Genomic DNA, 20,092 nt, shown 5'->3' on the forward strand with positions numbered 1-20,092 from the left:
CCCTCTGCTGGCCAGAAGACCACATAATAACATGTTGGGAATGAATGGTTCACAGGACGTCGGCCTTCATCGAGCATGTTTGAGATCTGATGTTATACTGAAATGTCAAGAATAATGTCAACTCTTCTGGTCCCTCAAATCCAGTTCGGGGAGCGACTGACAGCTATGCGAGCTGCCCGAGCATCCGGTCTCTGCCATCACTATATACTTTTGAATTCAGCTTGCGTGATTGCAGCCACCTCTTCCACACTTGTTTGGTTTTTCCTCCTGAACAGACAAAGTTTTCGGGCACAATCTCTTCAAAGTCCTGATACTGACAACTACACTGTGTTTATGAGCTAAAAGAGAAATAATATAATAAATAATATAATAATAATATAATATAATATAATATATATAATAAATAATTTCTTTGTTACTAAAGTCCAGTTTCACCAGCTCATCTACACAAGGCATTTTGTTGAGGCGGTCATAGTCGCTGTTTGATGTCGTCTCACAAGGTCGACTTTAATCTTGAAATGTCAACTTCATTCTCGACATTACGACTTTTTTCTTGAAGTGCATAATGAAAATCAAAAAACTCCCTCCTGACATTTTTTTCTCACCCCTGGCCCTAACACTCTCCTGTATACGTGTGAAGAAATAACTTCTCTATAAATTACTTCAAATCTAAGGGGTCCTTATGTTTACTGTCAGTGGGTTTTTTGTGGCTTGTGTTTTAAGTGGTAGTGAAATTTGAGTTCAGTCAGACTCAATTAGAGGCCTTTTACACAGCGAGGACATGCTGTGTATGGAGGACTGAAACTGGCAAAATCAAACATAAATTAAGAATTAAATACATTGCTCAATAAATAATGAAAATGTCATTAAATGTAAAAACATGATATTAAAAAGAAATGTAGGCATTAATTGATTTATAAAATGGATTTATTTACGTTTGTAATAATTCCTTTACAGGGTTTCACACAAACAAAATATCACAACAAATCCCAAACATCTTTGTGTGAGACCCTGTGCTCGCCTTAAAAAGGATGCAGTGCAAATTAGATGGTGTAACAAGCTCTCTGATTGGTTATTGTCATCTGCAGACGTATGACAGCATGTTTAGCACGTGGCTAACTTGAATGTAATAACTTCTAGACTTTCCAAATGTTATTGGACCAAATGGCTCAAATCATGACAGTAAAACGAGTCATTTGACGCTCTTATTAGCAAAATGTTACATTCTGAGCGACCGGAGTTGCTGAATGCATCGATGTAGATTGTGGATGATGAGGGAACGACAGCGAGTTAGAAAACTGGTACTGTCTACTTTAAAATGTAACATGGGAGCTTCTGAGGGTTGGTGGAGCTCCTGGCGCCAGAAAGTCTGTACAGCCGAGAGTGTACGTCTGTTCGCTTCTTTAATTACAACACCAGGCACCAACGAAGCTGAGGTTGAGTCATTTAATGCGACATCACAGCAGGATGAAAACCAAAGCAATCTATTTTATGAAGTGTTGAGGATGAGTTCAGGAGCCTCTCAGTCTGAGGACAGAAGCTGCTCTGTAGTCTGATGGTACGGCAGCAGTTTCTTCTGTTGCTTTTTGTCTCTTCAGTGCTCTCTGAGCTCTGTGCAGACACCTCACGTCACCAGTGTCACGGATGCTCTGTAGATGGATGGATCACCCGCTGCAGAGCCTTCCTGTCCTGGGCCGTGCATGAACCATACAGTTATGTTTCCAGTCCGGGCGCTTTCTGTTGCTCCTCTGTAGAAGCTGATGAGAAGTTGGCTTGAAAAAAGAGTCGATGTCTGAGCAGGTGAAGCCCACAAAGACCTGAATGAGTTGTCATCAAAAAAATCCACAAAGTCCACAAAAGAGTGGCAGCAGCTGTGACGTCCTCTGTTCCTCTGTCCCACGCTCTCAGGTCCTGGCTCCTCTTGTGTTTTGTCCCAGAGCTCACCGCTCATCTGCTGGTTCTGCAGAAACAAACCGTGACCATCAGTGCACTGCAGATATATCACCCAGGGTCGAAACCCCTGTAAAGTACAGGTGGCAGATACTCACGCTTCTCCTGCTGCTTCAGGCTCCTGTGGTGGCTCGTCTTGTTCGTCTTGATGGTTCATCCTTCCACCTCGTCCATCACCTGCAGGATGAGAAGGAGGAGCAGTGGTAGGTTCATGTCTCTTTGTGGAGGTGTTGTGTCTACAGTGTTGGTTCTCATGCAGGCTTCAGACCGAGTCTCAAATCCACGATGATTTATTTTAAAAGTTTTTAAAAGTTTTAAAAGAGTTAAAAGCTAATTGCAGTTAAAGTCAGCAGCTGTTGGATGAATGTGGCACCAGCTCCTCCACACGTCACTGAGGACCACCTGGAACCACAGAAGAAGAAGTCGTTTGAGTCACGTGACGCGTTTTGTCGGCTACACTTCCTGTTGTCACTTCAGTTCTTTTCGTATTTATTTTCCGCTCTAACGTTTAATTTAACGGTTTTTGTGACAAGTCGGGGCTCGACTTTTCTGTCCGAGTCACACGTCTGTGTTTGTTAAACGCACCCAAAGTGTCAAAGTGCGTCAGAAGCGAGCAGGTCAGCTGAGGTAGTTTATCAGCTAATGCTAGCTGCTAACGTTAGCTCGCTGCTGTGTGTACAACAGTGACAGCTGAGACGCGGATGTCTCTTCGCTTTTAGTTTTCCTTCCCTCAGCTTTAACCGGTGAGCGTCGGCTTTGCTAGCTCGCACCATGGCCAGTCTGCTGTCAATGCAATGCGTCGCCTCTCTGAGGAAATCTGGAAACCTCATTCATTTAAGAAGCGCTGCTGTGAGCGTCGATAAGAGGCAGTACAGCAGCCACACAGGCTCCCCAGGAGAGTATCTGCACCGCAGTGTGGTTCCGTCCATGCATTACCAGAAGAGTTTACCCAGGTGAGGAGCTGAAGGTGGAGCAGATCTTTATTTTGTTTCCACTTTAAGCTAAGAAACAGTCTTAATTCAGCCTAACTTTGGGTTAATGTGTCTGTAAACTGCCTTGTAAATGTCAGGTGGGTGTAGTAAGGTAAAGGTGACCCATTTAGCTTTGAGATGAATGTAGGTGAAAGTGCACCATTGATTTTAGATCAACGGCCACTAGAGGGCAGACACATGACCGATATCTCCTGGCATGTAACATTTACTGGACTGTATAGAGCCAACATCTTATTGATTACTGCTTTTATAAAAACATTTTTAATGCTTTAGGCTTCCTGTGCCCAAACTGGAGGACACCATCAGGAGGTATTTAGCTGCCCAGAGGCCTCTGTTGGATGATGACCAGTTCAGGTAAGTTTCACAGGGAAATAAACCTTTAAATTAGGAATGCACTCATTTTTTTATTCTGAAATAACAATTTGACCGAAAGCAGATGAAGATGCTGATGTTTTTTTTTCTGTTTGTTCCATTTTGTTGTGATTTATTCCCCCAAAGAAATCTTCATTATAAGAAAATAAATGAAATGTTCTAAGTAGGGAAGGACTGATTGTAGGCTTGGCTGATTATCTGAGCCATGAAATGCTGATAAAATGGCTCTGATGCAGCATTACTTCTCTGTCTGTTGTCACCAATCTGTGGTCTCAATCTGTGGTCTGTATCTGATTGGCTACAAGCTATAAGTAACAGCCTCCCAGCGCTAAATAATCCGAATCTGCAAACTAACTGGTAGCTAAAGTTTTTTAAATAAATGCAGTGGAGAAGACGTGTAATGTAGCTGAAAATGAAAAAAGTACCTCAAAATTGTACTTGAGAAACTGTGGTTAGTTACATTCCATCTCTGGTTATGCTAAATTTTCACACTATGATTATAATTTTACTGCAAATGTAATGATTATTAATCTGTATCTGCATCGGCCCTAAAACAAAACAGCAATCAATCCCTAGTTTTAATTATTCTGCCCGTCATTACACTCTTTGAAAGACCACCATTCAATCATACATATTTATGAAACAACCTTCAATATAACCCTCTTTCGCATGAAAAGATTCAGTATTTATATAGCCTTACAAATATAAAAGTGACACATCAGAAAAACATCGGCCAGTGGCATCTGTTCACTTTATCTTGTTTGCTGATTGGCTGATAGCAGTCAATGTTACTAACTATTTAAATCTCAACCTGCAATCATCTTTATTCTGTATCCTAAGAACAACAGAGAAACTTGCACAGGATTTCCTGAATGGTGTGGGGAAACAGCTGCATGAGGAGCTGGTGGCTCAGGACAAAAACAATAAGCACACAAGCTATATCTCAGGTGAGTCTCCCTCTCTGACCAATACCAACCTGAAACTGAGCATCTCAGATGTAAACAAACACTGATGAGTCTGAATAACTTATTTTGTTTCAGGACCGTGGTTCGACATGTATCTTTCTGCTCGTGACTCTGTGGTGCTGAACTTCAACCCCTTCATGTCCTTCAACCCTGACCCAAAGACAGAGAACAACGACCAGCTGGTGCGGGCCACCAACATTGTGTGTTCGGCTGTGCGCTTCATGAAAACACTGCGAGCCGGACTGCTGGAGCCGGAGGTTTTCCACCTCAACCCGGCGAAGAGCGACACAGACGGCTTCAAAAAGTTCATCCGCTGGGTCCCGTCCTCCCTGTCCTGGTACGGAGCCTACATGGTGAACGCTTACCCCCTGGACATGTCTCAGTACTTCCGCCTCTTCAACTCAACTCGGATTCCCAAGCGAGGGCGAGATGAGCTCTTCACTGATGACAAAGGGCGACATCTGCTCGTCATGAAGAAAGGCAACATGTACGTGTTTGATATTATAGACAAGGACGGGAATCTGGTGACGCCTGCAGAGATCCAGTCCCACCTGAAGCACATTTTGTCCGACCCGACGCCAGCACCTGCCCTTCCTCTCGGCGTCCTGACCAGTGAGAACAGGGATGTGTGGGCCGGCCTCAGGGAAAAGCTGGTATCTGCCGGAAACGCTGAGGATTTAAGGACTGTTGACAGCGCTCTTTTCTGTCTCTGTCTCGACGATGAAAGCATGAAGGACCATATTCACATCTCCCACAACATGCTGCACGGTGACGGCTGCAACAGGTGGTACGACAAGTCCTTCAGCATCATTCTGGCCAAAGACGGACAGGCGGCCATCAATTTCGAGCACTCCTGGGGCGACGGTGTGGCTGTGCTCCGCTTTCAGAATGAGGTCTACAAAGACACGACGGAGCAGCCGCTGGTCCACCCGGGCTCTGCTGCCGCTGCTGTGAACTCGGCCTCCGCTGTGCGCAGGCTGCAGTTCAACCTGGACAGCGAGCTGGAGAACGGCATCAAAAAAGCCAAGGAGAACTTCGATTCAGCCGTATCCAAACTCACCATCGATGCCATGGAGTTCAAGAAAGGCGGGAAGGAGCAGTTAAAGAAGAGCAAGTTGAGTCCGGATGCCGTCGCCCAGCTGGCTTTTCAGATGGGCTTCCTGAGGCAGTATGGACAGACTGTAGCCACGTACGAGTCCTGCAGCACCGCGGCATTCAAGCACGGCCGCACAGAGACCATCCGGCCCGCCACCATACACACACAGAAATGTGCGCAAGCATTTGTTCGCCAGCCAGGCCAACACAGCGTGGACGAGTTAAAGGCCATGCTCAGTGAATGCTCCAAGTATCACGGGCAGCTCACCAGGGAAGCAGCTATGGGTGTGTATACGACATGTCTACATCTACTTAAATGATTACAATTAGGGGCGCATGAACAGGATCACTGATATCTGGCTCAGCCCTACTAGAGATATACAGATACTTTTTGGGGCATGTTTCTGAAAAGATTGTCTACTTTTTTTTGTGCAGTCATTGTAAGATTTCTCTTCCCTGTTAATAATTTTCCAAGGTGCTTTGGTCACATATTAACAGGAAACAATGTTTGCCTATGAAACAGTGAGCCTACTGAGCTCTGAAATATGTATTTTTTTATCTTGTGCACACAAGAAAACTTTGTTTGTACTACCTTGTATGTAATTTAATACTAAGATAATGATTGTCTCGTGTGCACAAGCTTAAAATAGCTCCTCTAGCAGGACGACAGCAGGACAACAAGGACAGTGATGTCAGACAAAACTAGTCTCAAACACACACACACACCCTGATCTGCTGTACTGACCACTTCTTTTATTCCTCCCACCAGGCCAAGGTTTTGACCGTCACCTGTTTTCCATGCGATACCTGGCCAACTCAAAGGGCCAGGCTCTGCACAGCCTGTACACAGACCCCGCCTACGCTGCCATCAACCACAACATCCTCTCCACCAGCACCCTCACCAGTCCGGCCGTGAGCCTCGGTGGCTTCGCCCCGGTGGTGCCCGACGGGTTTGGCGTCGGCTACGGCGTCCACGACGACTGGATCGGCTGCAACGTGTCCAGCTACCCAGCTCGCAACGTCCACGAGTTCCTGCAGTGTGTCCACAAGTCTCTGGAGGACATTTTCACTGTCCTGGAGGGAAAACCCATCAGCTAAGAAACAAGTGTGTTTCATCACCAAAGACAAAACGAGTCATCATTCTCAGCTCAACATGCCGAAAGTGAGATGAATAATATATTTTATAAAGCTTAGAAGGAAAACAGAGAATCACAGTGCTAAAATATACATATTTTTAGGAATTATGTGGTTAGGAGACTTGAAATCCATTGTTTGGAGATTACTGTACATATGAAACAAGTCAAAACATTAATTGTATCATGAAAACAGAGCATCAGATACTTGAAAACACCGGCTTTCCAAGACAGTTTTAAGTTTGTGACTTAATTTTCCAGCCACATCCTGACAGCAGTGTACTGTAGCCTAATGTTGCTGTTAGCTGTGTTTTAGTTCTACATAACAGTGACAGCTGGTCATGTTATTTATGCAGTATGGAAATCAGACTCTGTGCCTTATCAATATGTGAATTAAAGAGCATTTACTGATTTCTTTTGACTGTAATAACTTCACTGAAAACCTCGTTTGTCATTTACAGCCTTATTATGTGGTTGAATGTCTTTTGAAATAAAACTTAATTTAACTGTATTTGCTCCATTATTTCCAAAGTGTTTGTGTAACGTCTTCCCATTTTGAATTGAAACAGATGAAAAATTGTATTTCTATTAACAAGAATTAAAAAATGAACAGTTACTGTACAGTTTGTATCAAAAGTTAACCCTTTGTTGAAAGCAGCAATGGATGCTTGTAATGACATGTATACGAGTAACACAACAGTCAGTTTTTTTCACCCTTTATTTAAAATAAAAAACAGTTCCACCAAAAGCAAATGTACAAATGCGGTAGTACAACAACAGAAACATTAGCTAAAGCAATTAAAACGAGACAAATCCACTCTTAGATCGGCTTGATCTTGAAGTGTAGGCCGATGAGACTGAAGACGAGACATTTCAGGTCCTGCACCAGGTAGTAGAACACACGCAGACCTTCAGGGTCCCTGAAACACAACGCAAGTTTCAACAGGTTAAATTTAACAATTCATAAGACCTATTTCACAGCCATACTGGCAAATAAAGGACAAAGGATAGGGTCATGCTCCAGATGTGAATACAGTACACTATTTGTCAGGCGTTTTCTTGAGGCGGCTGTATGATTTTCCTACATACATGACTTTACACCCAAAGTTTCTAATTTAAGCATTATTTTCTTGCACAAGGTGCAGGGGGCTTCAAATTCTTTAATCAATCAAACTCAAACATCACAAGTGCTGCTCTTGAGTCCTCCGAACTTCTGCATAAAGTACTTACTTTGACTGGTTGACGTCAATCAAGGAGCCAATTTTGGAAGTTGTGAATGAAATGTGCTCGTCTCCAATGACAATCTCCAGTTCCTGTAAAAATTAGGGCAAAACAAATGATTTTTAAAGCCTCGATTTAAAAAAAAAAAAAAAATGTAATTCATCAACGCAAAGATGATTTTGATCAACAATTGAAAAAAATATCAATGAGTTGACCAAACATTAAAAAGTGGGGTAAGTAAGGACAGTAAGTACTGTTAAAATTTGTGACACTGTTTAAATAAAACCAGGTCATAACTTGGTCACAATCTGTGACCATTGAGTCACCATTTTTCATTTTATCCAAGTGTTAAATTTATGATTTATGAAACTTTTCCTGATAATTGTCAACCAAGTTTAAGACGAGTATTTCAACAAATCATCTTTGTGTTGCAGGTAAGTATTAAGGTACGTTGTATATACTGTATGTGGCTGTGTACGGAGGTAGGTTTACGTTGGGATAATGATTATTAGAGTGAGTTAGTTTAAACTACATTTTTCCAACAGGCGAGTGCCAGTATAAAGACAAAAAAAGCATTCAGCTCAGTGGTGTTTAACATTAGAAATGTGATATATCACACAGAAGAGCTTGACTCATTACAACACAAAGAAATGACAACAAGGACAAATGAAATTAGATACAATGTTTGTGGCAATTAAGACCTCACAAATTCAAATTTAGGATTACTAAGTAACTTTTAAACTGAATTTAAGGCTTTTAAATGACATGCAGACACTTAACGTGTCCATCGCAAAACTTTCTCTAATAAGGTTACAAAATCTGAAAGCAATGATATACCAATGGGTTTTAAGTTGCAGTGAGCTCTGTACAAATAAAGAAATAAAATCTGTATAATAATAATAAACTGGGGATAAAATTGGTTGATGGGCAAAATAACGGTGTCACAAACCTGTCTGCCGACTCTGTCCGGAGGCGGCCACAGTGCATCATCTTCCTTTGTGATCTCGCTGTCGTCGATGATCCTCTTCAGCTCCTCCATCACACTCTTGTGTACGTACGCCTGGGTTGATACACAGAGTTAAACTTTGTACATGTTTAGAGCTGTGCCATACATTTATGTTTATTTTAATACATACATGGTGCATCTTGGATATTTATTATCTCAATGTCACAGTATGATGTTAGTGTACTTTGCTGCAACTGAGAGGGAAAATGTCTTCCACTCCTCATTTACACACAATCATGCAGCTATGAACAGTAAAAGCCAAGACACTGTTACATTATTTATCTCTTTGAATTTGGATCGAAATATTGCATTTTAGCTAGACGTGTGTTTATGTGGTAAAATAACACATTTAACATTGTACTCAAACTACCAGAGTCCCAACAAGCATGTGCTGCCATTGATTAGAAGAACATCTCCTCCAACAATGACGCGTTTTTTAATCAGTTACCTCTTTCCTGATCATGACGTCATTCTTGTAGTTGCTGTTGTTTGCGTACCTCAGTTTACCTGAAAGAAAACAGACAGTTTTTTTAAGGAAACGTGAGAAACTTGAAACAACCACTTCTAACAAAACCTATGAGAGTTTTGTTCCCATCCCTGCAGGTCACATGGCGCTTATACACTCGGAAGGATGTTATTCAACACGTGTAAACATTTTATAATAAATATATCTTGCGGGTTGCAGTTTAAACATTAGCTTGTATTATTTATAAAAAAGTTAAAAAACCAAAGAGAGGATTTGGCGCTAGCAGCCCGTTAAGAGTCCGCTGCGGCCTAGCTAACGCTACTGCCGGGTAGCTAACGACGTTAGCTCAAACTCAGGAGCGCTAACACGTCTGTAATTAACCGCCAAACTGAACTCACCGTCAGGTCTGAATTCAAATTCCAGGAACTCGTGTCCAAACTTTCCTTTGTGGCCCACATAATATCTCAAATAGAAGTCACTTGTGGACATCTTTGCTCTCCAGAAAGTCTCTTTCTGGTGCGGACTGCGGAACAACACTTAGCTAGCAAGAGCAGCCTGGAGCCTCGCCACTCATGTACGCATGCGTAGAGAGTCACTTTGAAATCAGGAAGGACTTGTGCCCCGAAGTTTGTCTGTCAGGCGAGTTCTGGCTGTACTGATGACGTATTATTCCTTAAAACTCATCTAGCTTCATTTATATACTGTAAACCAGATATTTCCCTCTATATTCCTTTTGCAAAAATACAATATTAGTCTGTCATTTCTTCTGTCTGTTGCACATGGATTTGTTTATTTTAGTCTTTTCAGTTCTAAATATTTTATGTGACTTTCCTGGTTTTGGTTTGTTTTTGTGTTAATGTTTTCTTTAATTAAGTAGTTATTTGTTAATGGTTGGGTTTGGGTGGTTTGCCCATTTCTGTGAAAAAGACAGGATTTATATCAGAATCAGAATCAACTTTATTGGCCAAGTATGTGAGAAGTGTACAGGGAATCTTTTTTTCTTTTAAACATTAAATCTAAGTGCAGAGTGCAGACTTTTCAGCAGTATAAGAGGGGTGGATAAAAACATAATTGAAACCTAATAGTGATTTATTAAATATATTTACTTCTTAAATAAAATATAATTTCACATAATTAAATGCAAGGCAGCTCTTTAATCTAAAACAAAAAGCTTCTTAAATGAAAATGGTTGCAAATTGAACTGAAAGGCGCTAAAATAAAGGGAAACAAGTTCTGATCATAACATATAAAATTAAATACAATTAATCAGTGAGCAACAGTTTTACATTAGAAGTTACTTTGCATTTAATTCCCATGCATTGGTACTTTATTTTAAAATTAGATATATTTAATTGATGAGAAACGGTTTTATATTCAAACTTGTGTTCAATTCCCATGAAACTGTATTTTATTTAAGATGTAAATGTATTATATAAATGTATAACATCCACCCCTCGTGCAGTCTGAGAACAGGTTGTGCCTGACAGACAGAACTCGGGGAACAAAACTGGTTGAGCGGATTAGGGTCGTCGCACTTTACTGACGTCATCTCTCCCCGCACGGAGATTCGGTCCCGACGACAGAGCACACGTGTGGCTGTTGTAAACGTCTCCCCATGGCAGGCTCGGTTTCGCAGGAGCTCGAGGATTTGTTGAATCCTTTACCGAAGTTTGCTGATCCAGAAGATGGAGATGATGATGAGGTCACTAAAGCGAGAGTGATCGAGGGATTCAACGAGGACGGAGACGAGGACGAAGATGGAGTCGTCACCAGCGCGCTGCGGAAGCACAACACAGCCCTGCTGTCAGAGACGGACAGACGGTACGTGGGGAAGAAGGTCTCCCGGGAGCAGCTGCTCATGGAGATTGAGGGATCTGATGATGATGATGAGGAGGAGGAGGAGGAGGAGGAGGAGGGTAGCATAGAGGAGGAAGAAGAGGATGATGACGAAAATGAGTTAGAAGATGATGATGTGGAGCTGGAGGGCAGTGATGCAGAGCTAGATGATGAACTTTTGTCCAAGAGGGACGGTGCCGACCTGAACTTTCCTCAGGGGGTGGACTTCCGCAAGCTGACAGACGGCATGGACGACCTGGGAGTGAGTGAGGATGATGATGATGATGACGAAGGTGAGGACAGTGAAGGCAGCGATGAAGATGAGGGCTCTGATGATGACGAGATGGAAGCCGATGAGGGAACCGTCCGCACGTTCTCTCAAGACAAAGTAGACGAGGAGGTGGAGAAAGGGAAGGCTGTGAAGAACCAGCTGGCCCTGTACGACCAGCTGCTGGAGGGTCGCATCAAAATCCAGAAAGCCCTGATGACCGCCAACCAGCTCCCACAGCCGCAGACGTTCCCCGAGTTCAAGAGGAGAGGAGGAGCCGAGCTGGCGGGGGAGCTGAAGAACACCCACAAAGCTCTGAAGGCTCTTCAGCGATCCCTGCTGGAGCTGCACGATCAGCTGCTGTGCCAGAACCCAGACACGAGGACCGTCGCTCTGGGGAAGACGGACGAGGACGAGGAGATAAATAGCGATGGGGATGAAGAGGAGTCGGTGAAGGAGGGTGGAGCGCCCAAACGAAAGCTGGAGATGGCAGAGTATCCAGACTTCATGGCCAAACGGTTCGCAGCCTTCCAGCCTTACCGGGACGCCACCCTGCAGAAGTGGCACGACAAAACCAGACTGACTATGGGGAAAGGCAACAAGGGCTTCGGAGCGTTTGACAGAAACATACTGACGCAGGTGGAGCAGGTTCTGATGGACAATGACAGGCTGGTGCGTCGAACCCAGACCAGACGCTCAGAGTTCAGAGTCCTGGGGAAGAAAGAAGCTCCTGCTGTCGTCTCTGAGACCTTCCCAGACGGAGAGGAGGCGGGACAGCAGCTGAAAGCAAACGCGCACCTGAAGGATCTCGACGAGGACATATTCGACGACGACGACTTCTACCACCAGCTCCTCAGAGAGCTGATCGAGCGCAAGACGAGCGCATCGGACCCCAACGACCAGGTGGCCATGGGCAGGCAGTGGCTGGCCATCCAGAAACTGCGCAGCAAGATCAAGAAGAAGGTGGACACCAAAGCCAGCAAGGGCCGCAAAGTCCGGTTCCACATCCACAGCAAGATGGTGAACTTCATGGCTCCCGTCGACCACAGCTCGATGAGCGACGAGGCCCGCAGCGAACTGTACCGCGGCCTCTTCGGGCAGAGGTCGGCCGTCGGGGAGTGATGTGATGCCAAAGTGGCGTCATGTAACCAAAGCAGTGCCTTTTTTTATCCCACACACTCAGGGATGATGCCAGGCTGCAGCTGGGTCAGGACCGGCTCTGCTGCGAGTCAGGACGAGCTCTTCAGACAGTTTCGGGGCTCTGACCTGACAGGATGTGGACTCACTGGGCGCCTGTAGCTCCTGTTTATACCGAGTGTCATTGTCAGTGTGTGTTGTTGTTCAATGACCAATCTGTGATGAATTATGAGTGTTTCCAACAAAACAAAGTGCAGAGTGAGTTTTATTTTCATGTGCGTACGTCTGTAAGCTGCGTCCCAGCTCCCTGGAGAAGAGCAGCTGTAGACGGTTTACTGATGGAGTAGATATACAATAAATCAACGTGTCGCTGCTTTATAATACCAGGGAATTAAAGTACTTTGTCAAACTATGACCCAAAAATAAAAAGTCAGTCATTATCTCCTCACCCTGATGGAAAGTCAGGTGAAGTGTCCGAGTCCACAAAACATTTCTGGAGCTTCACAGGAAAACAGCGTCGCAGCGTTCTCCTAAACCACGGACGTAGACGGGGACCTGTTTTAAAACTTAACAGCATACATACTTACAACTACCATACAAATGGTACAAATACCATACAAGTTATCTGGTGTAATCCGGTTCTCTTGAAGCCCAGAGATCCCAAACAGATTTGAAAAGGCGTTATTTACACCCCCGAAATCTTCACTGTGGCCGCTAAGCTGAAAGCTCACATCCCATCTGAAGTGGGTGCAGAAGCTCGACAGCATGTGGAGAAGTTTGTTTGGGATCTCGGGGCTTCATGAGACTAGATTTACACCAGACGAGCTGCAGGGAGTCACTCTGTTTATTGTTTTGTTTCTTTTACACTTTAAAACAAGTCCCCATCCACATCAGTTGTTCAGGAGAACAATGCTTCAGAAATGTTTTGTGGTGAACTCTTCCTTTAAGTCCTAATTTCACGATACAAGAACTGTGTCACTCTTTATTATTCCAGTTAGCAGCTCCTTCATTTCCTTTGTGCATTGTAGGAGAATAGTGTCCATCAACAGCACATAGAAAAATCAAGGTTTTGTCTCTTTAGTGTGCAAACTGACATTTTGATCACTTTATTTCCGCACGTTTCCAGTGTGAACACACTTCAGTACAAACTGCCATCCTGTTTAGTATCAGTGTGTTGTGTGTATGTGGGACACGGCTCTGCATCTGTAACATTACATGCGTCGTAGGCTCCATTAGCCGTCTGCAGCCCTGATTGCTTCCACAGCACTCCACAGTTTGTGTAACTTAAAAGCCAGTGAGATGCTGAACCTTTTCTCCAAATCAAATCAAACAGCACACTGAACACTGATTAGATCATGACTGAAGCAGAAATGCATATATATGTATTTTTCAAATCAAATGTAAGAAGCGACAGATGTGTGAACTCAACCAAACAAAGTACCTGAGAAATTTATCGTAAGAAAAATGTACACGAACAAAAACTCCATTAAACATTTACAGAACACATTTACATTTGGGTTTTTTTCTTGTACTTCATGACATTTTAACACTTTTTTCAGTGTGAAGGTTCAACTTCTTTAAATGAAACATGTGCATCCAAAAGATTCAAGTTTCTGGGAATCAAAGAAAAAACAATAATAATACTTTGTGGTAATTCAATATAAACAACAAAAGGCCTAATTAACTGCTCTCACCTCAAACAAGTTAATGTCAGTATCACATGAATATAAACAACTCGGTGCAGGAGATTATCTTTGGCGATGTCGTCATACATCAGACAGATTGAGGTGGGGATCGGTTGTTTAGTTTGACTAATAACTAATTCAGATTGTTGGAGTTACACGAGACGGAGCGAGTGGATGCTGGAGCACAAACGTCAGAATCTACGAGTCAAAATGGAGCCTGAATAAAAGGAGCGGAGTTGCATTGATAAAGGTTCGTCTCGTCAGACGGCGCCCTTGTAACTGTGGTGTGATAGGCTAAGGCCTTGCCATTCACAGCGTGTTGCTACACTGCATTTATTGTAAGGTTAAAGGCTCGTCGAGTGTTTTTTTTTTTCTTCTTTTTTTAGACACCATGACTGCTTCTTTAGCTCGTCTCTCCTCAGTGCTGTGGTAAAGGCAAGCAGCAGTTTGAAATTAAACTACGAGTTAGCTCCTGTGCATTTCTCCCTGTTCGATCTCATTACAGTACATAAGCAAAAAGAGGAAAATAAAACTGAACAGCTTTAAACCAGCTCCACAAACGACTGGTTCCCATTTCTTATTAACTTCCTCAGTCCGAGCAGAATCGGATCAAAAGTCGGCCTTTTGATTTTCCCGCCTCGTTAGCAGCCGTGTAGAGCACATTCAGCACGATCAGGTGAGCCCTCCGTCCTCTCTGCAGGGGGAGCACTGTGCTCAGTGAGGCCGACTGCTGGACTCCATGTTCGGCTGCTTCTTCGTCGTCCCGTAGCCGTTAAACCACCCGTTCAGCCGCTTGGTCAGACCGCCAGTTAGGATATCCTGGATGTGTTGAACTATGAGATTAATGGCAACTGTAGTGAGAGACAAAGACACTGTGTGGTTAGTGTCAGCTGCAGTTTGTGTCTCACGTATCATCTTTAAAATTTTAGTCACAAAGCTAAACATCATTGGATAATCACCGTGATAATCCTTAAATCCTTAAAGGAACAGTTCAACCCAAAAATGAAACGATGGAAAGCAGCGTGAAGTTTTGTAGTCTGCAAAACATTTCTGGAGCTTCACATTGTTGCAGCATTCTCCGAAACAACTGAAGTAGATGTGGATTTGTTGTAAAAAATAAATAAATAATAAAACTGAAAATCTCTGAGATCCTACATTGATTTGAAAAGACCTTATTTACACTCTGAACAGTTTCATCTGAGCAGCTTCAGTGAGAATTCAGCTTTAAAAAAGGATAAACATGACATCTCTTCAAAGACTTGGACTTAACCAGATGAGCTGTCTTGAGCCTTTGTTTTTATTTATTTTGTTTATATTTTATTTAGCTCCTTCAGTTGTTTAGGAGAAAGATGTAACGTCGTTTTGCTCTGAAGCTCGAGAAATGTTTTGTGGACTACGAAACGTCACTTGATCTTTCATCAGGGTGAGCAGATAACGACCGAATACTCATTTTTAGGTGAACTTCTCATTCTTTAAAACCTCTGTATGAAAAAACAAAAAACATTTAGACCCATTCTCCCAGCAGCACTTCTTTTTCCTAATCCAAACAGAGATAAGAGGAAGACATAACATTTTCTTATTCCATTTGTGAATATTATCATTACAAAATAATGCAATAATATGTTGCCACTATTTGTCTTCCACAAATAAAGTAACATCATATCTTTTCACAACTTAAAACAATCTATAAAAATGTTTTTTATTCCCACACAGCAGATGAAATATCTCCTCGACCAGATGGTTAGAGGAGTCCTGCAGAACAGACAGAGTGGATCATCTTTTGGCATGTCTCTAAACTTTTGGTCTGATGGTCTACCAGTTTGGTTCAGACAGAAATATTTTTGATAACTTTTATACATTCATTGTCGTCAAGGAGGGAATCCTGCTGAATCTGGTAATCCTCCATGGTTAGCATCATAACTGTGAGCATGTTAGCATTTAGCTCAAAGCACCAATGTGTCAAATGACTGTTGTCAGTCGTCGATCAGACTGTCCTAGTTGAAACTTCCAACCTCGATGCGTGCCAGGTGCACAACACGAGAAGTTAACAAGAGATTTGGCTGAATGATATCGCTTTGGCAAGAGTACACACAAGTACACCCTCGGCAGTACAGCCTCCACTGCACGAACGACACAGAGGAGGGAAAACGGCACACGAGTTAACAAACGCCATTATACATTTTGTTTTACAGCACTTTTATACTTGGAAACGTAGCTACAGCATTTTTGCACTTCCAGGTCCCTCGTCTCGATGGCAGCAGGTTTTATTTAAAAGGCTGAAATAAGATCTGTGTATAAAAGACGCTTAAGATATTTTCACATTATCTGAAATAAATATGCCAGTAAATAGCCTCATTTGAATCATAAAACAGATGAGATGCTTGGTGTTGCTGGTGTTTAAGTCTGGAGCTGGGTCACAGCAGGTATCCTGCTTCAACATCTACAGAGCTGTTTTCTCTTGAGCGGTTTGTTTTGGCCGGTTTAAAACCAATTTCTCAAATCAACAGACACTTCTGTTTGTGTCCCGCAGCAGGAGGCTCTCTGGCTTCCTCAGTTTCCAGAGAACAATTCCCAGCTCGAGGACAACAATAAACACAGCTGTGTCCTTCACGATAACGCTGTTTAGACTAGTGTTCAATGTTTGCTCTCAATTTCTTTAACACCATCTCACAGTTACATCGAGGTCTCCAAACTGCAAAAGCACAAAATACTCACCAAGGTTGTCGGCTCCTCTCGGTATGATCACGTCTGCATATTTCTTCGTCTAAACAGCAGCGATAAAAACGAGCGATGAGTCGACGGCTCAGGGACACAAGCATGGGAACTGAGCTGAGTAGTGTCACTTGTAGAAAAGCACTTACCGGCAGGCAGAACTCCTCGAATGCAGGCTTGACAAAAGTAATGTACTGCGCCAGAACGCTTTCCAAGTCCCGTCCACGTTCACTTATGTCACGCAGCACTGCGGGAAGACGAGACCAGGGTTCACACGCATGAAAGCACAATGTGTCACCTTTAAAGTTGCATTTTGACCAGCCCTGCTTTCAATCTATGGGCTAACCAAAGCTAAGCTAACGACCTGCTGGTAGTAGCTTCACATTTACCCTTCAGACATCAGTGGCATCAATCTTCTCAAAAAGGTCTTTCCTAAAATGTCAAACTGCCTCGTGTGTTTGGGATTTGTCTAGTCATGCTCGTGCGTCTCACCTCTTCGGGAGAGTCGTGTATCTGCGTCGGTGTCCACGAACAGCTTCATTTGGAAAAGGTCTCGGATCTCCTGAGAGTAGAACATCAGGATGCCCTCGAAGAGCACCACATCAGCCGGGTACACCGTCACCGTCTCCTCCTTCCTGCCATGAAAGAAAGACATTCAATATGAAAACACTTAAAGCAGGCCCATGTTACATTTCATGAAGAGCGGCCATTGTGGTCACAAGTGACTCAGTAATGTTATTTGTACAGAAATATCTGCCTCAAGTGTGACGACGTTAGCCGACTTGGATGGGGATTTGTTACAAAGCATAAAAGAGTGTGATCTTTTTCTGGATGGTTCAAGAGAGAGAAACGTATGAGATGAGAGGGTGGTTGGGGTGAGAGGATGATGACTGAATTGAACTTTTCCTTTGTATGAGGAAAAATGTGTCATTTCTTCTTTCAAAAGTTGCAGATTCACCCGAATGAAAAGCTTTAAGTGTCGACATTGTTTCATTCTTCCAGTACTTTTGCATGTTTAAGTCAATTTACTACAATTTGACATGAACTTTGAATTTCTGATGATCATGGTCCAGAGCTTCTCCTGCCATCGGTTTCCATTAAGATGTAAAAAATCAATTTGCATAAAAAGGTAGAGTAATTAATCCCACAGTGGACATTATGTCTGCTTTTAAAAGTTAATGTTCCTGCAGCATCGTGACGCACTGGAGACGCCTTTAATAGAGACTGAAACATGCAAAGACTTCATGTCGTGTCCGTGCTCACCTGGAATGGGAAACAAAGTCGTAAACAGGGATGTGCACCGTTTTCCCCTCCTTGATGTCCCACAGAGTTGCGATTATGAGGTCGTTATCAAATGCATCTGTATAGAAGGAAAGAACACAGATTAGTTCAGATATCATCAAGCAAACCTCACACCAAGATCCTGAATCTCACACACAGCAGCGGGCTTTACACACCTGGGTGGTCGAAGTTGAACTGGCCCTTGAGCGCCTTGGCCTTCTGCTCCGGCGTGAGGACCCTGTAGAAGCAGTCCTGGCTGAGGATGGCCACTTGCCGCTGGTGGTGGTCGATCTCGTTCTGGCCCAGCAGCTCCATGATCTTGCTGCACACCGACGACTATGGACACACAAGAAGAAGAAAACAAGAAGTGTTCAAAACAAACCAAGACGTGAGTTTTCATTTACATTCAGATCTGTGAGTCCAAATCAGTATGAAAAACTTGGATTCCTGACATCATAACTGAACCCGGCAGAGAGATGCGTTCACGTACAGTCACATAAACAAAACAAAACAAAAAAATGCTGTTTACTCCCCGTTTAGATAAAGTGTGAGAGAACAGGTGGTGTTGTGAGCAGTTAGTCCTGTGGGAAAAAAAGTGCATAGTACCAGGAAGTCAAAACCCACAAAAACAACTGTCTGCTGAACCACAACCTAACTTCTGTTGATTCAATCACCTGTAACACCGACCTACCATCACCTGCATGACCGATGAAGGAAAAGATGTAACTACCTTCCTCTGGGTTTCAACCGTTTTGTTTTTGTCTAAATGTCACACAGTGCAGCCTGGAGGCAGGACGACACGAGTTGCTCCACAGCCTCTGTGACATTTCAATAACCAAATTTGTCCAAAGATAAAAAGAATAAAAACAGACTTTGATTTTCGCCCCGGGCTGCTCATCCCGATGATGACCTTTACCCCCGCAAGAGGAAAAAAAACCCTAAAACGGATGAGCTCATTTCTGATCTTCACAACACAGAACGACACTTTTTTGACGGACTTGTGAAAACGCCGCAGAACAGAGGGCGATGATGCAGATATCTTAGTCTCTCGTGGCGCTGATGCCAGTGAGGTAGCCTGTGAAACGAGATGAAATGGAAATCAAGAGTGACACGCAAGCAGACGATGGTTACATCAGCTGTGTGTCACAAAGAAGACAAATCCACACGTTTTACTCTGGATACTGTACATTTATAATTACATCTTCTGATGACAGCGTCACACCTTGATATAAAAGCCAGATTATGATTAGCTGGGGAGTTTACTGAGCTTTAAAAGGTCTGTAAATGTGTTTATTTATTTTTTTGTGTCTGAGTTTAAAGCAGACCCTGTGCAGCTGATGGTGATTAACTGAGATGTCACTGCCTGCCTTTATGTCCCCTGAAGATGCATAATGGTGACATCTTAAAATGGATATATGGGAGTCCTTCAGTTTAATTTACTTTGAAGAGGCTTTGACAGACAATGCACATGTTATCCTGCTTCAGGATGCAGTAGGCGGCCTACACCTCGCTCAAGCAACACTCTCAGTCTGACTAATCAAACAGAAACGTGCTAAATAAGATACCACTGATTTACAGAAGAATAAAATGAACGTCATCACTGAATTTCCTTTAAAAAAAAACCCACATTATATCCATCTGTGTCGGCTCACACAGAAAGCCTAACTCAACAAAACGCCGAGAAATAAAAAAAATCCTCTAATATCATATTTAATATAGAGACCGACCTTTCCGCTGGCTGTCCCTCCAGCCACGCCGATGAGGAACGGCTGCCGGTCATGGCTCTCATTTTCGGCTTGGTCACCTGGCTTTGTCTCGCTGTCGGCCGGCATGCTTCATCTGCAGCGCGGCGCGGCCCTCTGACACACCGGGGCTGTCTGCGCTCTGTGCGCGCTCCTCCCATCTGATGATGGTGCTGATGAAATCACAGCAGACAACATCAGCTCTGCTCTCAGTTTAGATACAAAGATTTA

General features: G+C 43.3%; 4 protein-coding genes across 4 annotated transcripts; 2 read left to right on the forward strand and 2 right to left on the reverse strand.

Moving 5' to 3' along the window:
• The first annotated feature begins 2,408 nt into the window (after nt 1-2,408).
• cpt2 (carnitine palmitoyltransferase 2) lies at nt 2,409-7,018 on the forward strand. The gene is made up of 5 exons (XM_084355956.1): nt 2,409-2,903; nt 3,216-3,296; nt 4,155-4,261; nt 4,355-5,659; nt 6,144-7,018. The coding sequence occupies exons 1-5, from the start codon at nt 2,722-2,724 to the stop codon at nt 6,470-6,472; spliced, it is 2,004 nt and encodes a 667-aa protein (XP_084212082.1). The 5' UTR covers nt 2,409-2,721; the 3' UTR covers nt 6,473-7,018.
• A 189-nt stretch (nt 7,019-7,207) lies between these two features.
• On the reverse strand, nt 7,208-9,779 carry magoh (mago homolog, exon junction complex subunit). Its single transcript, XM_084354870.1, has 5 exons — nt 9,599-9,779; nt 9,183-9,241; nt 8,678-8,788; nt 7,738-7,820; nt 7,208-7,427 (listed from the first exon to the last, which is right to left on the reverse strand). Exons 1-5 carry the CDS (start codon nt 9,687-9,689, stop codon nt 7,328-7,330), a joined length of 444 nt encoding a protein of 147 aa, XP_084210996.1. The 5' UTR covers nt 9,690-9,779; the 3' UTR covers nt 7,208-7,327.
• A 987-nt stretch (nt 9,780-10,766) lies between these two features.
• On the forward strand, nt 10,767-13,951 carry aatf (apoptosis antagonizing transcription factor). The gene has a single exon (XM_084355946.1). The coding sequence runs from the start codon at nt 10,816-10,818 to the stop codon at nt 12,424-12,426; it is 1,611 nt and encodes a 536-aa protein (XP_084212072.1). The 5' UTR covers nt 10,767-10,815; the 3' UTR covers nt 12,427-13,951.
• Nucleotides 13,875-20,037, reverse strand: uck2a (uridine-cytidine kinase 2a). The gene is made up of 7 exons (XM_084355947.1): nt 19,847-20,037; nt 18,296-18,455; nt 18,102-18,198; nt 17,331-17,473; nt 16,988-17,085; nt 16,842-16,890; nt 13,875-14,977 (listed from the first exon to the last, which is right to left on the reverse strand). The coding sequence occupies exons 1-7, from the start codon at nt 19,949-19,951 to the stop codon at nt 14,841-14,843; spliced, it is 789 nt and encodes a 262-aa protein (XP_084212073.1). The 5' UTR covers nt 19,952-20,037; the 3' UTR covers nt 13,875-14,840.
• Between the last annotated feature and the right edge of the window lie 55 nt (nt 20,038-20,092).

The sequence above is a fragment of the Pagrus pagrus genome, assembly GCF_965226575.1.
Source record: "Pagrus pagrus genome assembly, chromosome: 6".
Lineage (NCBI taxonomy): Eukaryota > Metazoa > Chordata > Actinopteri > Spariformes > Sparidae > Pagrus > Pagrus pagrus.